A 15,602-nucleotide genomic window follows, 5' to 3' on the forward strand; every position below is an offset into this window, starting at 1 on the left:
TCTACCCTTTTTATGGGTATGAGATGTTTTGGTAATCTGTTGCAGCACTGGTTACAAAAACATAAAAAATGTTATTGGTAAGGGAGAGGGAAAATGTATTGGTGATGAAGGATAAGTAATCTGTTGGAGATGCTCTCGCTGACGAAAGATGAAAAAACAGTTGGCTAGCTTTATACTACATTGTGGATGAGATCTGGCAAGCAAAGGGCACCCCTGGTCCATGGAGCACCAAGCAAAAATCTGCACCCACCACATGCAACAAAGCCACCAAATCTGCACATTGCAATTCCATTTGTCCCCCTTTTCCCCAACAGCACATCATTAGTGCGCAAAGGCATTCAAACAAAAAAATACAGGTGCCAAAATCAGCAACCTTTGTTGGGATTTAGGTCCCATTAGACCTGAACTATCCCTACTAATTGTAATTTAACAAGAACAAAAGCACAGCTCCATTCAAATGGTTTCCTGATCTTTTTCAGAATGTCAGCCGTCCAAAAAAGCCCAACGGAATCAGGTGCCATCTTGCCAAATAAGTTGCTGGCCTTATCTTAGTACCAACGGCTTCTCTGCAGGAGTTATAAGAGGAGTCTCCCGAGACGCTCCACACTGCTTCTGGTGACCAGTCCATCTCAAGATGGAGAAAGGCATCCTTGCATTATCCCTCATCTTCCTCCTCATCCTTGCAGCTGAGGGAAGCGCCGGAGTATCCGCAGGGCATCGTCTCAGGCCTCATCTCCAGATACAAGAAGAATTGCATGGTCAGTTTATTCCTCTTCTTTCTTGGTGTTTCAGCCTTTTGCCACGATTGTGCTGGTTGTCCTCTGGAGAGTGGCCTCTGAGAGACTGTTTGGATTGTTCATGAACTGAAGGCAAGAAGGACCTGAAGATCCAGAGCCCCAGCAGGAGGCTTGGGTTTGGGCTTGGGCTTGGGCACGAGGTGAGGACGGTGGAGATGAAGCATCACAGGAGGATGGTCACAGGGCACAAGGGCGGCAGCATGGGCGGAGCCGCCGGCGCGGGCGGCGCCGCCGGGGCCGCGGGTGGGCGCAACGTGGGCGGCGGCGGCGCCGTGACGAGGCCTCACAACACCATGAACGGCGCGGCGGCGCTGCCGGTGCCGGTGGCGTCCGTCCTGGCGCTGGCTCTCGGCTGCTGCGTTGCTCTTTCAGCCTTCGGCTTCTGAAGCTCTTTGCCTTCTTTCAGCTATGTATCTGTGAGTTTACATAAGTAGTGTGCTAATTTCTCCATTTGTTTGTTATTACACTGTGTAATGTAATGTCCTACTATCTGTCAGTACTTAACTAAATCGTTCATGACCGTTGTCGAGAGTCCACGTGATTCTTTTTCCCTTTTTCTCTGTTTTTGTCTCGAACAATTTCACATGGCTCTCTATGAAAGTCCTCTGAAGTTTTCAGATTTCATATGGAAATGCAATGGAGTTCCCTGCTTGGTTCCTATGTAACTTTGTATTGATCTTTGATTTGCTGTATAAATTCCAATACAATTCAAGCATTATTTAGGGGCCTTGAGCACTTGTTTGATATCATGATATCTGTTCAGTGTATAGTTGGATAGGGTGTATTGAAGCCTCATTTTCTCGTGCAAAATTGAAGGGTAAAGCGGCCAAATGCCGGGACCAGAAAACATTGCTGTCCTGTGAACTGCAATTTGGCGCTAAGTTACTTGCCAGTACTTTATTCTTTCTTTTATTACGTGGAAGAGAATTTGTCCTGTTTATATTTATTAAAAAAGGAAAATCTTTTTTTCCCCAAGGTTATACACTTCTACTAAAATCTGATTGGACCTTACAAACTCATCTCCATAATTATTTTGATGCAAAACTGGTGGAAAACTCGCCTTTAGTCATGGTTGGTAGGAAGCAAATCTCTCGAAAATCTATCCGGGATAAAGCAATCGAGACAAAAGAGGGATCATTAGTTCTGGGTCATTCAACCGGGAGTAACGCTAGGCACAACCCTCATCCCCTTTTGTCCAATACCAACCGGGACTAAAGGATTTTGCGCTAAAAAAATATTAGAAATTCCTGTAAGGCCCCCCACACGCGCAAGTCACAAGTCACAATGCCATCCCACCTACACAGCACATCTGACTATATAGGGATGCAATCCTTTTGTATTAACTCGTGGAGAACCCTTTTATCCCGGTTGGTAACACCACCAACCGGGATAAAAAAAACCCCTTTAGTCCCGGTTGGTAATACAAACCGAGACTAAAGGGTCCAAGGGCTTTAGTCTTTTTCAACTACCCGTGGGGACCCTTTTATCCCGGTTGGTAACACACCAACCGGGATAAAAGATCCCTTAGAGCCCCTCAAGGCCCCAGTGGCCGAGCTTTAGTTCTGGTTGGTGAACCTTTAGTCACAGGCTAAATATTAACCGAGACAAAAGAAGATGGATGGAAGGTAAATTTTCTACCTGTGCATAACAATCTAGCCGTTGGATTCATATAGATTTCCTCAACTCAGAGTAGTTAAGAACCAAGAACAAGGCGTCGCACCCTTTGAACCACGAGAAAAAAAAAGGCATGGTGTCACCATCTTGTCCTCCCGTACCATTGGACCATCGATCGACTGCTTACTGGTCAACATTTTCAAAAGGTCATAAATCAATGTATTCTTTTTTTCTTCCAACCTTTAAAAAAACACATGTAACGAATTGATACTCGTAATCTAAGAGGGAGTGGGGTAAAATATCAACCTATAGCTTCCACTACATAGTATCAAAACATTAACTAGATGTACATTTACGTTGATCCAGTGAAACAGAGTATCAAAACATTAACTAGATGTACATTTACGTTGATCCAGTGAAACTTCCCATCCAAAAGAGATTTTACAACTTAGAGCTAATCCTAACAAATACTACTTTACAAAGTAAATGCAGTTGCAAGTACGTAAAAGAGTTGGTTTTTAGAAAGGATGAAAACTCGACATGGCGATTTCTCCCGTGGTATAGGTAGGTAACCATCCCTAGTCCACATTTGAGCTCCACCAAAGATATGTTCCCGGTCGCCAAGTCTATGCCGGTCAAGGTCCTGGGCTCACCACAAAGACTCTTGTCAAGCCGGATGAGAAGCTTGCCATAAAGGCAATGCTCACCACTCCCTCTCTTCCGGTTACATTGACGTCATCTCCACTATGGAGCTTCTCCACGAAGGAAGGGTCTTCTCGTCCCCCGCACATGGTCGTCGTCACCTCACCACGCCAAGTCGGAGGATCGAAGACTTGCCGGTGAGTCACCAAGGCCTGGCACACCAAGCTTCACCAAGCTTACAAGGTATCTTCACTCCTAGAACCACACACAAGATAACAACATCTTGCACTCACTCACTCTAGGCCTGTCCTAGCACTAATCACTCTCTAAGCTTGTGCGAATTGCCTTTTGATGATCACTTCAGCACTTTGGTGGTACGGATGTGTTTTTGATGTGTCTTGCACTCCAATGGACTCTTGCACACTCCAGCAACTCCAAATGGACGAGTAGAGGGGTATAAATAGCTCAACTAAAGAAGCCATTGCTCCAAATGCTAGCTGAAACTGTGAGCATATGATGATCCGATGGTCACATGGGGTAGGTATCGAATCATCTGGTGCCCCCCTCTAACGTATATAGCTATTGGGCCCCTGCTCAAAATTGCTCCTTCGCATCATCCGATGGGCCGTTGGATCATCCAGCACTTTATCTGATGGCACCATCAGATCATCATGTGATGAAGAGTATTTTGTCCGAAACTCTCTACATGATTTAAATATTCTTAATCCGATGGTCACTTCAACATAGGCGTCGGAACATCCATTTTGTGTTCATCGATGCTCACAAATATAAGCCATCTGTGGTGGACTTGTTCTTGTACAGCCGCTTAATGTAGTCATCGGATGATCCGATGTATTTATTCAATGCCCATCGGATCATCCAGTGTCCTAGGTTTTGCTTATGCACGTTATACCAATTGCTTCGACACTTGCTCCGATGCACCGTCGTATCATCCGGCGTTACCTATTTTCTAGGTTCAATACCATCACTCAAATACCATGACTTGAATGCAATGGCTTGGATACTATAGAATAATTTTAAATAACATGGCTTGGACACTTGAATACCATGATTTGGATCTTGTCATGGTTTGATTTGTATTTTTAGGACCTATAAGGCACATGCTGACAAACCGTTAGTTCCAATAACTATATTATCACTTAATCACCAAAATCACAAACTATATGATCTACCAAGATCATGTTTATTTTAGCACCATCTAAAATGACCCCAAGAAACAATAAAAAAAATTAGTACGTGAAGGTTAGATAATATGAGCTGGAGCATCTGGTTACGTCGACTGACTTTTTCTTTAACCATCGGTGAGAAAGTTTGTTGTAATTCCTTCTCTTCTTTCTTTGTTTTCAATTGAGTTCTTATTTTTTACTATAATCAATAGGTGACAACCCCCATATCCCATAAAAAAAAGCAAAGCAATGCACTTTTAATTTGATTTTTCGGAAATTGCCACGGTCAGGCTATTAGGGCTCCATAATCTATTTATGCAAAACTACAAATGATGACCTAAATATTTAATTAAGACAAATTATATATTCACCCAACTGTAAAAGTGTTGGCGCTTTTTCTGACCAACAGACGAGTGCGCTAGGTTGCACGTGTGAAACAATCACCTTGCCGGCGCTTCGCTGAACCAAATCAGTTAGACCGGTCTGGCAGGCCGGTCAGACCGGTCTATTGCTGAGCGTCGGTGAAAACCTAAGATCACCGCCTCGGGAGGGACCCCGTCGGAGGTGGCACGCTTAGGGTTGCTCTGAGATCGGTCAGGCCACTCAGAGCCTCCTCAACCGCCGTAGAGACAAAGGAGGAAAGCAAGGGGTTGGAAAAGCTAGGGTTTGGAGATAAAAAGGTAACAGTTTCTTTAAAAATTGGGTGTTAGCCCTCAATCGGCCAAGGCCCTCTATATTCATAGGGTGGGAGGTCTTTTCCCGCAAGAAATCCTGTTCCTATCTCAATTCAACCGGGACTCTTGATTTTATTTCGAACTGTGAACAGACCGGTCTGACCGATCAGGCAAACCGGTCAGACTGGTCTCGCCTGCCAAATCGGCTTTCGAGCCCGATTGGCGGTGCTGCCATTTTTAGGCATCAACACATGCCCCCATGTTTCTTGGTAAAGCTTGCACACCAAGAAATATGTCTAAGAACGATGGTTTCCACCGGCCATTTATTCTAACGGCGATACTTTAGCATATCGGCCATTTTCTTCTATGCGTCTTGCCAAACACTTGGAAAATACTTTTTCAAGTACTTTCCATTCAAAGCCCGAGGTAGCTGAAATCCATTCAAAGTTTTCACCATATAAGAATTACCACGGAGCACATTTGTGATCTTATATGGTCCTTCCCAACTCGGAGACCACTTCCCAAATTTGTTGCTCTTAGCTCCTATAGGTAGAATTATTTTCCATACCAGATCTCCTACTTGAAATGCTTTGGCTTTAACTTTCTTGTTATATGCTTTAGCCACTCGAATTTTGTCCCTTTCAATCTTAGCTAAAGCCTCAATCCGCTTGTCGGTCACTTCATCGATATTATCCATCATCAAAGCATAATAAGTGTCGAAATTAAGATCATTTTGCTTAGCCACCCTATATGCACCCAGATTCACCTCAACAGGCAAAACGGCTTCTTGACCATAGACAAGCTCAAAAGGAGTAACTTTAGTCGCATCATGTCTAGAAATACGATGAGCCCACAAAGCTTCGGACAAAACCTCATGCCATCTCTTGGGGTTTTCCTCTATCTTCTTCTTGATGAGCTTAAACAAAATTTTGTTGCTAGACTCAGCTTGACCATTAGCTTGAGCATAATAGGGAGATGAATTGAGAAATTTAATACCATAAGATTCCACAAACTCACGCACCTCTTTAGATATAAATAAAGTTCCCTGGTCTGTGGTCAAAGTCTGCAGAATACCAAACCGGTGTATGATATGCCCTCTAATGAACTCAATCACCTCTCGATGCGTCATGTTCTTAAGGGGAATCGCCTCTATCCACTTGGTGAAATAATCAGTGGCCACTATGACAAAACAATGACCCTTCAATGAAGACGGATGAATCTTACCGACGAAATCCAATCCCCATCCTCTAAATGGCCATGGCTTTATAATTGAATGCATTGATGAAGCAGGCACCAACTGAACATCCCCAAACCTTTGACACTCTTCACAACCTTTGTAGTACTGAAAACAATCGGCTATCATGTTAGACCAATAGAAACAAACTCGCATTAGGAGCCATTTCATCACACGAGCTGATTGATGCGTACCACAAACCCCCTCATGTACCTCTGCCATAGCTAGCCTAGCTTGGTCAGAATCCAAGCATTTTAACAATAATCCATCAATTGTCCGACAATACAACTCTCCTACCAAAGTGAATTTGAGTGCCCACTGTCGAACTTTTCTGTCAGCTGGACTTCCAGGATTCTGTAAATAACTGACCAGAGGTGCTCTCCAATTCTCCACTTCATCTTTAGCGATTTCAGGATGATCTGTGACCGAAGCAGAACTTTCTTCAGTCAGACCAGTCAGACCGGTCGGCTGGGTGGTCAGATCGGTTTTGGATACCGGTCGGACCGGTTCTTCCAGGCTACAACACTCGGCTTTGTCAAGCGTCGGTTTTCTTTCATGAAAATTTCTTTTCTGAATATTGTAACCAGACGCTTGTTGTGCCAGAGAATTGGCCCTCGGATTCTTTTCTCTTGGTACATGATAAATAACAAACTCGTTCATGCAAGATATGATATCCAAACATTTATCAAGATAAGTATTTAGAACACCATCTAAGCATTGACATACCTTGGATACTTGTTGTACCACCAGTAGAGAGTCACCATAACCTTCAACATGTTTTACCCCCATCTCTTGTAAAATTTCCAAACCAAATAACAATGCTTCATACTCGGTTTGATTATTTGTACACTTATAATCCAGTCGGCTAAGACACTCAAAAACAGCTCCATTGGGTGACATTAGTACCACACCAACACCACAACCACTTTTGCATACCGATCCATCAAAGTGTAACTTCCAAGGGGTAAGAGTAACATAACTGACATCCAAATCAAGTTGCTCATTAATTCTATGTTCAACGATAAAATCGGCCACAACCTGACCCTTCATTGATTTCAACAGTTCACAAACCCGATCATATTCAACGAGAGCATAAGCCCACTTGCCGATTCTACCACTTAGAATAGGCTTTTGCAACATGTATTTGATTATGTCAGTTTGACAAGCTATTATGCAAGTGTTTGAGAATAAATAGTGCCTCAACTTAGTACAAGCATGATACAATGATAAGCACAATTTTTCAATAAATGTGTACCGTGTCTCGGCATCCAATAATCTCTTACTTACATAGGTGACAACGTGCTCCTTCCCTTCAGTTTCTTGAGTCAAAACAGCCCCAATAATACCATCTTCGGCAGCTATATATAATTTAAATGGAATTCCATGCTTGGGTGCCTGAAGAACGGGAGGCGAAGATAAATATTTCTTGATCTCCTCAAAAGCCTCTTGCTATTTTGCCCCTCAAATAAAATCAGCTTCGTTTCTTAACCGAAGTAAAGGGGTAAATGCAGTCACCTTCCCAGACAGGTTGCAAATAAACCTTCTCAAATAATTTATCTTGCCCAAGAACTTCTGTAATTCTTTCTTGCTAATTGAGGCTTGCAATTTCTTGATGGATTCAACCTTTTTAGGATCAACCTCAACACCTTTCTCATGTACTATAAACCCTAAGAACTTACCAGCTGATACACCAAAAGCACATTTGAGCAGATTCATTTTCAAGCCATACCGACGCATTCTTTCCAATGCGAGTCTCAAATCAGCCAAATGGGATTCAGGCCCGGCCGATTTCACAACAATGTCGTCGATATATACTTCCAGCACTACTCCAAGCAAATCATGAAATATTAAATTCATAGCCCTTTGATAAGTAGCACCAGCATTTTTTAATTTGAATGTCATAACAATCCACTCAAACAAACCGATAAAGCCAGGACACACAAAAGCCGTTTTGGACACATCCTCTTCAGCCATAAAGATTTGATTGTACCTAGCATTGCCATCAAGAAAGCTAGTCATTTTATGGCCAGATGCAGCATTAATAAGCACATTGGCCATAGGCATGGGATATTCATCTTTAGGTGAAGCTCTATTAAGATCTCTAAAATCTATCCATACACGAAGCTTGCCCGTGCCTTTCTTCTCAACAGGCAATATATTAAAAACCCAATCGGCATATCGACAAGGCCTAATAAACTTAGCACCAAGTAATCGATTAATTTCTTCTTTTACCCGATCATAAATCATAGGATTAAAACACCTAGCAGGTTGTTTATGAGGCCTAAAACCAGGTTTGATAGGCAACCGATGCTCAACTAGCTCATGGCTTAACTCAGGCATTTCAGTATAATTCCATACAAAATAATCGATATACTCTTTCAATAACTTTATTAAATCGGCCTTCAAAGTAGGCTCAAGATTTTTATTTACAAACGTCGGCCTAGGTATAGTACCATCACCGATGTCTACCTCCTCTAAAGGATCAGCCGACGTGAACCCTTATCCCAATTTACTCATATCATCAAGGTCCTCAATGGCCTCACACATATCGTTCTTCTACGCCCAGTAGTGTTCCAGCCTCTGCTGCAACCATTCTAAATTCACATCTGTCATATCAAATGTGATAAGCCAGCCGATCATCAATTGGCTTCAATATAGCAGCGACAAAGCCATCTTTTGTACAGCTAATATATTCACAATCAGAAAGGTATATACCAAATAAACACTTAACATTATCATGAGTACTCACGGTAGAACTATCGGCTACAGCGACACAGGCCGACTGTGGTGGATCCACTTTGGATTTGCTTAGTTAAACATGATTGAGCCGCATGACACGCGACACTCATGCCTAAACCAAGTAAACACGAAGTGCCGTCGGATTTCATCCGATTTAACCACTTGAACAGGACCGAATAGCAAACCCACACGAAGGTGAGCGGTTCCAGAGAATACAACAAGTCCACTGAGTTAACAAATTAACCATTTAGTTTGACCGCAAAAACAACATCAGAGTTTTACAAGGTTCAGCAGAAAAACAACAACAAAAGGTAAAGCAACTAGCGGAAGCGACTCGTCCGGGTCGGACATCCTTGGTGAGGCCAACCGGGACATCAATGATCCCTCTCCTCGCCGTCCGAGGAGGGATCCCACTCAACCATCCAACCCGGAGGGAGTTGGGGCGGCCAAGTGCCAGCAGAAGGAGGCTCAGAGGCAGCAACTTCACCTGAAAAAGAAGAGCCACAACAAGGCTGAGCTACTAAGCTCAACAAGAGACATGCAAGGCTTTTTGACTGAGGGGTTTGTTTGCCAAAAGCGCTAGGTGTATCCCTACTTGCAAGTTTTAGCTCCGGTTCTAAGTTCATTATCCGGTCTAAGTTTGCATCCTATTCTAAGCAAGCATAGAACCAACCAAAGGGTATATACATCATCAACAAAACCATGTCATCATCAGATTCCTTATTTACTCAGGGTGACATAGCGATCAAGCAGTCTCAGACTGTGAGAGGCAGACGAATCGATTTGAGTTTCTTAACCATGCATGGCGAACCTAATCTCACGACATCCGCGCACCACAAGGGCCGCTTCCTGTGTCGGCCATCCCCATCAATTCCCAGGCGCGTGTCAGGTCCAAACTTCCCTTGGCATGCAATGCTCCACAGTCCCGGCCTCTGCCGTACTGTGGCCACACCTGCACCCACATGATGCACCATGGGAACCTCATTCCAGGGACAGCAGGGGTATAAGCCACGCCCTAGTTCAATCAAGTACTAGGCTTCCCCATCCCATACTAGGTATGAGATTAGTACTTTCAAACACTTGATCACGAAAACCACCACTGTCGGGCCTTAGCAAGTTTCATAGACAGACGGGGCGATCAACCGACCACCAAAGAGTTACCCAAAACCCTGCCCCGTCCATCGTCCTTATGGTTGTGACAGAAGGGTAAACATCCAACTCCTACAACTCACGAGTGACAGGGAATCACTCGGCTTTTACTGTTTCCTATTTAAGCAAGGCATCTACTCGGTCCAACAGCTAGTGTTCAGATCAGGGGAGCTAAGTTATGCAGCTATGGTTCCAACCAACTCCTATACGTAAATGCACAAGCATGTTAAAGAAGGCATGCGCAAGTCTGGTAAAACATAGGGGGGGATTCATGCATCCGGGGCTTGCCTTCGAGCAAGGAGGAAGAGAACTGCTCGACTTCTTGGGCAGCTTCGGCTTCTGGAAGCAGGAGCTCAGCTACACCGTCGTCTTCTGGCACCGGGTGCAGCTCGTAGTAGTCGTCGGCGAGACGCAGCTCTACACGAATGCAATGCATTGGTTAGCATAGACGGTTATTTCAACAGCGACACTTGCAAGTTTGAGCCTAGAAACTTGCGGCAAGTTACAGGAGGGTGGGGAGGTTCAATGGAATCGATGGAGATCAAGATGTCAGGGTCGGAGGGGGAGGAACTTGTGATCTGACCGCTATTCTAGAGGGAAAGATGTGCTAGGGTTCCTCAGACTTAACGTTGAGAAGTCCCCAAGTTTTACGCATACACCCTCGGTTCAAAGAAAAAGATACAGCCGAGCCCTCGGGCGAGGCGGAGAAGGGTCGGTGGAACAGATAGGGTCGGGCGAGATGGAACCGGGGTCGGGCGGATAGGAGGGGTCGGACGAGGCAAACAAAGGTCGGCAGCCTACCTTCGTCTTACAGAGAAGGCTTGGGCGGAAGGACTAAGGGCTTGGGACAGCGGCGAGGATGTCCGGCGGTGTTCCGGCGGCGGCGGCGCTCCTTGTGGATCACAGCAAGCTCTTGGGCGGCACTGAAAGCAGTGGCTGGCGGATTGGAGAAAGGTGGTGTTTGAGCAGAGAGGAGAGTTCCTCAGATTTTGGTGGTGGCGCTGTGAGCACGAACAGGGAGCAAGAGAGAGGGCAGCGAAGGCAAAGGGGAACTCCGGCGGGACTCCGGCATCCCATTTTATAGCTGCGCGGAAGAAGGAAGGGGGGAGCGGCGCGAATGCCGGGGAAGAAACGATGGAGTGCTCTGCTGGGGCGGCGATTGAGTGACGAGGGCGGTGGAGCAAGACTTCGGGGATGACACCGGTGGTCATTGGGTACTGACGTCAGGGCGGCGCAGGCGCGGGTTTGCCGGTGGTTGAGAGTTCGCAGAGGTGGGTATCGTCGTGCGGTAGATCTAATGGAAGTGACCGGGAAAACGACGCTAGAAACGAGGGCGCACAGGTGAGAAGACAGGCGGCTGCGGTCGCGCGGGCGAGCGCGGAGCAACAGATTGTCGGGGCGGCTTCTGACAAGGCGGGAAAAGGAGCTGTCGCTGCCGCGGTCTAGGTTGGCGGAGGAGGAATCGTCGCGTAGCGAAGACCGGGGCGGCGCGACTATGGCGAGGTGACAGAAAAGACGGGCGGCATCGGGCTCTGTGGCTGGGATCTGGCGATGTGATGATGGGCACGGGTGGCAAGGTGCTGCAGAAAGGGTGGCAGGGGAGCTTCCGCCACGATTGGGGAAGGGGGCGCGAGAATCCATCCGGTCGCGGGCCGGCGACGAGGCGGAGCGGCGGGCGTCGTAGGAGTTGAGCCACGCGGCTGGGGAACTCTGAAGCGGGCATGCAACTCGAGTACGCCTGTCGCGGGAGATCTGGGGGAAAAGATCTCGTGGGCCCACCGGTCAGTCTCGGTGGTCCACGGCTCGAACTGGAGGGCGATGCTGTGGGATGGCTTAGGAAGATCCGACGGTGGTTTGGGGGTCGGCGGGGTTGGAACTGGGGAGACCACGGCGAGGGGTCGGATCGAAGGGTCAGGAGATTCTGGAGGTGGAACACTTAGGCCTGGAAAAACTGAGACAGTTGATCAGGGACTCGGATTAAGATTGACGCGAAGGATTTTCATCCGAGGCCGTTACAGCCTACCCCCCTTAAAAAGAATCTCGTCCCGAGATTCGGATGTAGAAGTAACCGGTGGGGGTGTGTAGCCTTTACCTCCTTGGCTGGGAAGAAAACCGGGGAAGTGCTTGTTCAAGTACTCTTCTGTTTCCCATGTTGCTTCATCCTCCGTGTGGTTCCTCTAGAGGATCTTGTACATTTTGACCATTTGGCGCCGAGTATGCCTTTCTTTCTGGTCAAGGATCTTGGCCGGATACTCTGCATAGGTTAGGTCAGGCTCGATCTGAAGCTGCTCTGGTTCTAAGATCTCGGTTGGGACTTGGACACATTTCTTCAGTTGAGACACATGGAAAATGTTGTGTATGGCCGATAGCTGTTCTGGGAGTTGGATCTGATAGGCCATGGGTCCACAAATTTCCACAACTTCATATGGGCCAATGTAACGGGGAACCAATTTCCCTTTTACTCCAAACCGTTGCACTCCTTTGGTTGGGGAAACTCGAAGATACACATGATCACCAATGTCAAATTGTAGGGGCTTTCTTCGCCTGTCGGAGTAACTCTTCTGTCGAGATTGGGCAGCCTTGAGATTTGCTTAAATCACCTTTACTTGTTTTTCGGCTTCTACCACTAAGTCAGGGCCATAAACTTGTCTCTCTCCCACTTGGGACCAGTTCAATGGTGTCCGGCATCTCCGTCCGTACAATGCTTCAAATGGTGCCATCTTCAAACTGGCTTGGTAGCTATTGTTGTAGGAGAACTCCGCCAATGGCAGGCACTTGTCCTAGTTTCTGTCATAGTGGATGACACAAGCTCTTAACATGTCTTCAAGGATTTGATTGACTCTTTCGGTTTGACCGTCAGTTTGAGGATGATAGGTTGAGCTACGGATGAGTTTGGTGCCCATGGATGCTTGTAGCTGTTCCCAAAAGCGTGCTACGAACTGAATTCCTCGATCAGAGATGATGGTCTTAGGCACACCGTCTAGGGAAACTATGCGGTCAAGGTACAACTCTGCATACTGCTTGACTGTGTGGGTGGTGTGGACAGGAAGGAAGTGGGCGGTCTTGGTTAGACGGTCCACTATAACCCAAATGGAATCATGTCGCTGCGATGAAAGAGGCAGTCCAACAATGAAATCCATGCTGACATCTTCCCATTTCCAAGAGGGAATAGGTAGGGGTTGTAAAGTACCTGCTACCTTTAGATGACTGGCCTTGACACGTTGGCAAGTGTCTCACTCTGAAACGTACCGGGCAATTTCCTGTTTCATTCCGCTCCACCAAAAAGTTTGGCGTAGATCATGGTACATCTTATTGTTGCCTGGGTGGATTGAGAACTTGGAGAGGTGAGCTTCACCTAGGATCTGCTTCCTCAAGTTGGGGTCGGCCGGTACAACCAGTCGGTTTCCATAATATACGCTTCCAGTTTCGTCCTGCCGAAATTGTTTATATCCTTCATCCTTCAAGGAGATCTTCCTGGTGATCCGCATTACTTTCTCATCCTTTACTTGTGCTGACCTTATTTGGTCTTCTAAAATAGAGTCAAGGGCGATGTGGCCGAGGGTTCCATGGGAAACAATTTCCAAAACTGAGTTTTCCCATCTCATGACACAAGGTTTCGGTGAAGGTTGTTGCCAACAAGCAGTTGCAACAGGGCTTGCGACTAAGAGCGTCGGCCACCACATTGGCCTTGCCGGGGTGATAATGTACTTCCAATTCATAATCCTTTATCAACTCCAGCCATCTTCTTTGGCACATGTTGAGGTCGGCTTGGGTGAAGATATACTTGAGGCTCTTGTGGTCGGTGTAGATGTGGCAGCGGGTGCCCATCAGATAATGTCGCCATATCTTTAAGGCATGGATCACTGCGGCCAACTCAAGATCATGGGTCGGGTTGTTCAGCTCATGAGGTCGTAGCGCCCGTGAGGCATAGGCAATGACTCGGTTGTCTTGCATAAGAACACACCCAAGTCCAGTGCCAGAGGCGTCACAGTACACGTCAAACGACCTAGAGGGGTCGGGTTGGGCCAAAACTGGGGTTGTGGTCAGCAAGCGCTTTAAGGTTTTGAAAGCTTCTTCACATTTGTCATCCCACACAAATCTGGCCTCTTTCTTCAACAACTCTGTCATCGGCTTGGCTATCTTGGAGAATTCCAGTATGAAACACCGATAGTAGCCTGCCAGTCCAAGTAAACTTCGGATCTGGTGCACTGAGGTAGGAGGCTTCTAGTCTATGACTTCCTGTACCTTGCTGGGGTCGACGGATATGACATTCTTAGAGATAGTATGTCCTAAGAACTTGACACTATCCAACCAGAACTCACACTTGGAGAATTTGGCATAGAGCCGATGGTCTCTCAGCCGTCGGAGAACTACGCGAAGATGGTTGGCATGTTCTTCTTCGCTCTTCGAGTACACCAAGATATCATCAATGAACACCACTACAAACTTGTCCAACTCGGGCATGAATACTGAGTTCATGAGGTACATGAAGTATGCGGGTGCATTGGTGAGTCCAAAAGACATGACCAGGTACTCGTAGAGTCCATACCTTGTGGAGAAGGCAGTCTTAGGGATGTCACCGGAACGAAGATCGATTTTGAAGAACACTCTAGCTCCAACTAACTGATCAAACAAGACATCAATGCGGGGGAGTGGGTACTTGTTCTTGATAGTCACCGCATTGAGAGGTCGGTAGTCTATACACATGCGTAGACTGCCATCCTTCTTCTTCACAAACAGGGCCAGGCAACCCCAGGGTGATGCACTGGGTCGGATGAAACCTTTCTCCAACAGATCATGCAATTGGGTCTTCAACTCGACCAGCTCAGCGGGTGGCATCCGATAGGGTCTTTTGGAGATGGGGGCGGTGCCAGGGATCAACTCTATGGTAAATTCCACGTCTCTATTAGGTGGCATGCCGGGCAAATCCTCTAGGAACACATCAGAGTACTCAGAGACAACAGGGAGGCTCTCTAGTTGGGCTTGCGATAGAGGGTACGCGCAGGGAGGTGCGGACTTAGGAGGGTTCAAGAACAGGGTAGAACTGCCATAAAAGGGCGAGTTGATGAGGAGGGTTCGGGCGGCTGGGTCTAGGACCACTTGGTGTCAGGTCATCCAATCCATTCCAAGAATGATATCTATTCCTTCCAGGTCAAGGATGATCAGATTTTCCTTAAAAAGGTTTTGGCCTAGCTGAATAGGCACGTTGACACTCATCCTATCAGATGTGATCACTCCACCCAGGGTGGATATTCTAAAAGACCCTTTGGTTTGGCAGTCTTGTAACCCACACTTGTCACGAGTCTTTCTCCCGATAAAACTATGTGAAGCTCCAGAATCAAACAAAACCAAAGCTGAAAAACTGTGAATCAGAAAGGTACCCGTCATTATCGGCGCACCTTTAGGAAGCTCTACAGCGTGGGTGAAGTTCAGTCGACCTTGGCGAACTTGCACCTTGGGCCTCTTCCCCTTGTTGAGCGCTGCACTGTTCTGCCCTGGGCGCTGGCTCTGATTTCTGGGGTAGTCCTTGGCGAAATGTCCCACATCGCCGCAGGCATAACAGCAG

General features: G+C 46.6%; 1 protein-coding gene across 1 annotated transcript; it reads left to right on the plus strand.

Annotated features, from left to right (window-relative positions):
• The first annotated feature begins 486 nt into the window (after positions 1-486).
• Positions 487-1,421, plus strand: LOC117859849 (uncharacterized). Its single transcript, XM_034743028.2, has 2 exons — positions 487-758; positions 870-1,421. Exons 1-2 carry the CDS (start codon positions 635-637, stop codon positions 1,181-1,183), a joined length of 438 nt encoding a protein of 145 aa, XP_034598919.1. The 5' UTR covers positions 487-634; the 3' UTR covers positions 1,184-1,421.
• Positions 1,422-15,602: the final 14,181 nt, after the last annotated feature.

This window comes from Setaria viridis, chromosome 6 (genome assembly GCF_005286985.2).
Source record: "Setaria viridis chromosome 6, Setaria_viridis_v4.0, whole genome shotgun sequence".
Classification (NCBI taxonomy): domain Eukaryota; kingdom Viridiplantae; phylum Streptophyta; class Magnoliopsida; order Poales; family Poaceae; genus Setaria; species Setaria viridis.